Here is a 5,986-nt window from a genome sequence, read left to right as displayed (position 1 = left end):
TTGGAGTCTCACTCTGTCTCCCAGACTGGAGTGCAGTGGCCGCTCCCGGCCACCACAGCCGCAAACTGCTGGGCTCCGGCAATCCTTCCGTCTCAGCCTTCTATGTAGCTGGAACTACAGGCGCGCACTACCACACCCGGCTAATTTTTTTGATTTATTGTAGAGATGAGGTCTCACCAAGTTGCCATTTGTGTAATTTTTAAGCTTGACAGTTCCAAGAAATAGTCAAACAAAGGAGAGCACTGATGTTTAGATAATTAGGAAGAGAAATATATGTTTGAGACAGTTCCCTGGCACTTAAGAACCCCCAAAGTGTCCTCGGTGCTGAGTGGAGGTAAGTGTAAGAGGACAGGACATGCCCACTGCTACAAACTGAGATTTGCTCACTGCTGCTCTTAGGAGAGGAGTTACTCTATCAGCCAAACACACTGATTATGCCAAAATTATCATTTAGTTTGGGGTCAAGTAAGTGCCAAATACCTACCTATGCCAACAATTTCCTTTCAGAAATAAGAAAGCTGAGGAAGCTAAGGAGGGCTAATTAATTTGCCCAAGAACAACTGGGATTTGCTCCAATGGACGTTCTCTTAGTTCCTTCTCTGTTATCTATCTGTTCTGAACCCTTTTCAAAACCTACCATAAGGAAGTTTACAGTCTTTTAAAAAAACTGAATTAATATTAAATTATTTGAGAAACTAAAAAATGTGCTTTGAGAGAAGCCTTTAATAAAGAACTAGAAGATTCTTCTCAAAAACAAATCACTCCATAATATTAAATTTAAATTGCTCTTACCCTCAGGGACAGATTCGGCCCACCGTGGATCAGAAGCTGGATAGTCATCCACCAAGTCGACACTGATTTGGGTAACAGCCCTGTCTAGTTCGGAATCAGACTCCAAATCAGGGTGAGAGGAAAAGAGTTCATCAACCATCATTTGAGCATTACCCAAATCTTTTCTGAAATAAAATTGGAAAACACAAGTGTTAAGGGAGAGAAAATATTTTAAAAACTCATCAAGAAAAAACTGTGAAGCTAAAGTCAGTGTCATTTACAGGTTTTAGCCCAAAGTTACTTCTTTTATTTTATTTTTTGAGTTAGAGTCTCACTCTGTCGCCCAGGCTGGAGTGCAGTGTCATACTCCCAACTACCACAGCCTTGACCTGCTGGGCTCAGGCAATCCTTCTGCCTCGGCCTTCCAAGTAACTGCAATCACAGGCTTGCACCACCACACCAGGCTAATTTTTTGATTTATCATAGAGACAAGGTCTCGTCAAGCTGCACAGGCTACTCTCGAACACCTGGATTCAGGCAATTCTCTTGCCTCTGCTTTCAAAGTACTAGGATTACAGGCATGAACCACCATGCCTGGCCCCAAAGTTACTTTTAACAAAATATATTTCATCAAAGGGAAGAAGTATTATACATTAATTAACTCAACAGATATATACTGAATACTTACAATATGCCAGGCCCTGGACACAGAATGATAAAAAGACATTAAAAATAGTTCTGGACATCATAAGGTATATAGTACCGAGGAGTCAGACAATTAAATAAGCAACGACACACAGAGCATGATGAGCACTGTAACAGGGAAAGAACAGCGGGCCAAAGAGCGTACAAATACACTAGAGGGCAGGGGACACTTCCTGACAGGAGAAGCAGCGGTTGGGCAAGGCAGGGTGGAGAGTGCGGAGGAGCATACAGCTGCACCCAGAGCCTATCAGCAAGTGAGCCTCAGAAGAGGCTGAGGTCACCAGGTAGAGGGGCTTGGAGCAAAGCTTCCAGGACAACCTATTAAAGGACAGGTAAGCCCATAAAAAGAGGCAGAGGGATGAGATGAGAGGACAGCCAGGTGTCCACGAACCCATGAGGGACTCAGCACAGTGCACATGAAGAGAGGCTGGGCACAGTGGCTCACAAGGGTAATCCCAGCACTCTGTGGGGCAGGGACAAGAGGACTGCTTGCGCCCAGGGGTTTGAGACCAGCCTAGTAAATACAGGGAGACCTCATCTCTATAAATAAATTTTAAAAATTAGCCAGGCATGGCGGTGTGAGCCTGTACTCACACCTACTCAGGAGGCTGAGGCAGAAGGATCATCTAAGCCCAGCAGGTCAAGGCTGCGGTGAGCTGTGATCGTGCCACTGCACTCCAGCCTGTGTGACAGAGTGAGACCTTGACTCAAAAAAATTAAAATAAAATATTGTCACTTTATGATGTAATTACAGTTCTATCATATCTGTGGCATCTCAAAATGTAAATAACAAAGCAGCAAGTCACCACAGTCATTCTGTTCGTTTCCTGTGGCTGCTATAACAAATTACCCCAAACTGCATGGCTTAAAACAACAGAAATTGGTTCTTTCACAGCCCAAAATCCAAAGTCAGCAAGGCCATGCTCCCTCTGAAGACTCTGGGGAAGATCCTTCCTGCCTCTCCCGGCTCAAAGATCCCTATCACCCCTTGGCTTGTAGATGCATCACTCCAGTTCCTGCCTTCATTGTGACATGGCCTCGTCCCCACGTAGCTGTCTTCACATGGCCTTACAAGGACAACAGATATTGTATTAAGGGCCCACCCTAATAATCTTTATCTCAATTTAACTAATTATATCTGCAAAAATCTTATTTCCAAATAAGGTCGCCTTTTGAGGCACTGGGGAGACATGAATTAGTGGGGACACTATTCAACCCAGGGTAGTCATTTTAAAGTGTTTTATAGGGGAAGATAATTAGGTATGAGAAGAAACCCCTGACCTAAGACCTGAGCAAGTGATGACCTTGGGAAAAGTATCGTTGGGTCTGGAGCACAGCTATGCTGGACTCATTCTGGTCAGACTGTAGGCTTACCAAGTGATCATTTCTGGAGACTTATCAGCTAGGTGGCTTAAAGAAGTAGATCGTTTACAAGTAGAACTGTGGTGCCTTTGAAGCATAACTTCTCAACCCCGGGCAATATTGATATTTGAGGCCATATAACTTTTTGTTGTTGGGGCTGTCCTGTGAATTATAGACAGTTTAAAACAGCCTGACTCTTACCACTAGATACCAGTGCCACCCTTTCCCTTTGCTTGTGGCAAGCAAAGTTATCTTCATACATTGCCAAATGCTCCCTGGGCTCAAAATTGGTAGATAACACTTTAAAGTGCTGTTCAGTTTTTTGCTAAGGTAATATTACTATTTTCTTAGCATGATTTATTTGAACTTAGTTTTTGTATTTTGGTTTTCATTTCAACTCAAAACACATAAAGTCTTTTGTTTGTGAAAAGTTGCGAAACCTATTCTGTAATTACTGAGGGAATCTTGTTGCAGCCACCTCTGTAGCCCCACGACCTCCAGCATGACTAGGTCATCAGCCTCACCCGCCTGTCACTGTGAGGCAGCTCTTCTGCATGTGTCTAGTCAGCTCCATCTCCAGTTCTCCTAAGAGACCGTTTAAGCCCTTTTCTAGTCTTCTCCAACTTTCCATCTCTCCCTTCTCCCTCACTAGCAGATGACTCCACCTCTGGCTTCAGAGGTCACGGAAACTATTGGATACAGACTCCTATACTTGCCACCTGCACGTGTGTCTGCAGCCTACCTGTATTCCTCCTTCTCTCCAGTTAAGCAGGAGGTGTCCCTTTCCGCTGTCTCTGACCTTTCTTTTACGGCTCCTTCTCATCAGGACTTAGTTATATTTGCTCTTCCATTTAAATAAAAGACCAGTCTTTAACTCTGTGTCCCTTTGAGCTCAGTCACCAGATCTGTCATTTCCTGTTTATAGCTGAGCTGCCTAAAAGGTTGTGTATATTTGCTACTGTCTACCACAATCCTCTTGGTACCAGAACATACGACATGCAGAATACATGTCTAGGATACACCGAAACCTGCATTCTCCTTAAACCCAGAAGATTTTAAGATCAGCATGCATGACAGAAGGTCAGCAGATGTGACAGGGTGAGAACAACTTCTCATCCCATACACACATCTGCTTACGCACCCTCCCATTTATGGTTCATCTTGCAACTTGCTCTGGCCAACATCACACAAGTAGACTTAAAAGAATGCTTGTGTGCTGAGGCTTGGTATCTTGCCCCTCTGAAACCCTCTCTAGCAAGCCTAGCTAGGACATGGAAAACTGCCACCTGAGCCCATCCCAATAGCCAGTTGCAGAACTGTGGGCCATATTCAATAGGTCACTATGTTTTGTAGTGACTTTGTATACAGCAAAACCCAACTAACAGACCAGGTCTAATTTTTGTACATTACTGATAAAACTTTGCATTCAACTTATTTGCACCTTATCATTACACATAGAAGACGCTTGCAAGATGTCTCCATGGTCACCATTTTTAATGCACATTGTTTTTAGGAAGTGGAGAAGGCATTCTCCTCTTGATGACATCATTCCTCAAACTCACTCCCACCCATGATCAGGTAAGTAGTATCAACACATCCTCAGACATACAACGAGTCTTGATTCTAAAACATGTCATACCTGCAGAACTGCAGAAAAGCAGCTTTCAACAACTTGGTTTTATCTTCCTGTACTACGGTTTCACTCTTTGTAGTGGTATCAAAAATCATACTCTGTAAAACAACAAACTATAGTTAAGAGGTGAATATACCTGAATATTCTTAATTATTGGACTAAAACAACTAGACCCACCTTATGATAGCAACAAGAGGTACACACAAGCTGCTTACCATACCATCTATACCACTTGTTTATATACTCACTGAAACACCATAAAATTAGCACCAAATGATCAACTTAAGTTGATAGAAAAGATAACTCAGAGATTATGTAGTAAATAAAATTATTTAGAGATTTCATTATAACCAGTAAAATCTTTCTATAGGTTTGTTCTTACACAACACATCACAATGTATACTACTAAACACAATGGTTAATTTTAAGTCTAAACAGCCAGGTGTGGTGGCTCATGCTTGTAATCCCAGCACTTTGGGAGGTGGAGGCAAGAGGATTGCCTGAGCCCAGGGGTTTGAGAGAAGCCTGGGCAACTTGGCGAGACTTCGTCTCTACAATAAATCAAAAATTTAGCTGGACTTGGTGGCGCACATCTGTAGTTCCAGCTACTTGCCTGAGCCCAGTAGGTTGAGCCTGTGGTAGCCATGAGCATGCCACTGCACTCCAGCCTGTGTGACAGAGTGAGACTCCAACTCAAAGAAAAAAAGAAAACTAAGTCTAAACAATGATTTTGAAAACTTTAAAGAAATGGAAAACTGTAAAATAACTTGAGAACACATAACAAAGTAATAATAGTCACATGATTACAAAAGAACCCAAGTAAAAAAAGTTGATTTCTGTTAAGACTGTACCAAATCACTTTAATTTTGAGTTACAGGAGTAGTCTCTACAGTTCAGATACTACTCAAATGGAAATGACTCCAAACAGCATTAATTATAAAAATCTTATGTATAGAGACATTTCATGGTTCAAGATGACAGAAAAAAAGAAAAAGATGACTACCCCCCTCAAAAACCATCCCAGAATAACAAGAAGAAATAGCAGCAAGTCTTCACAGAAACATCTGTGATTCTAAGAATGACACAGGAAGATGAGAACCGGAGAGAAGAAAGGCAAATGCAGAGCTGAAAAGAGATGAGAAAACCTGCGTGTGGTGCTGGGACAGCTGGAGGAAGACTCAAGGACAATGGAGAAGGGAAGCGGTCAGTGACAGCGGTGCGGATGCAATGCTTCTTGAGATGTGACCATGGAGAAAACTACACTGAAAGTCATTTTAAACAACTGCTGGAGGGTTAGGAAGATTGGTTCAGATAGTAAAGGAAAGTGAGCAAGTATAAAATTAGATAACGCCGGGTTCGGTGGCTCAGCCTGTAATCCCGTGCCTTGGGAGGCTGAGGTGAGTGGATTGCCTGAGCCCACGGGTTCAAGACCTGCCTGGGCAACTTGGTGAGACCTCATCTCTACAATAAATCAAAAATTAGCCGGATGTGGTAGCGCACGCCTGTAGTTCCAGG

The 5,986-nt window shown here is 42.7% G+C and overlaps 1 protein-coding gene across 1 annotated transcript in view; it reads right to left on the bottom strand.

Moving 5' to 3' along the window:
- NUP133 (nucleoporin 133) overlaps positions 1-5,986 on the bottom strand; it is a 69,618-nt gene that overhangs the window by 35,944 nt on the left and 27,688 nt on the right. The window contains exons 14-15 of the mRNA XM_008051116.2: positions 4,478-4,569; positions 793-956 (exon numbers count right to left, since the gene is read on the bottom strand). Coding sequence (XP_008049307.2) covers positions 793-956; positions 4,478-4,569 — 256 coding nt within the window. The remainder of the gene's footprint in view (positions 1-792; positions 957-4,477; positions 4,570-5,986) is intronic.

The sequence above is a fragment of the Carlito syrichta genome, unplaced genomic scaffold, assembly GCF_000164805.1.
Source record: "Carlito syrichta isolate Samal-C Ts95f unplaced genomic scaffold, Tarsius_syrichta-2.0.1 Scaffold165621, whole genome shotgun sequence".
Lineage (NCBI taxonomy): Eukaryota > Metazoa > Chordata > Mammalia > Primates > Tarsiidae > Carlito > Carlito syrichta.
This window is presented reverse-complemented; position numbering and strand designations above follow the sequence as displayed.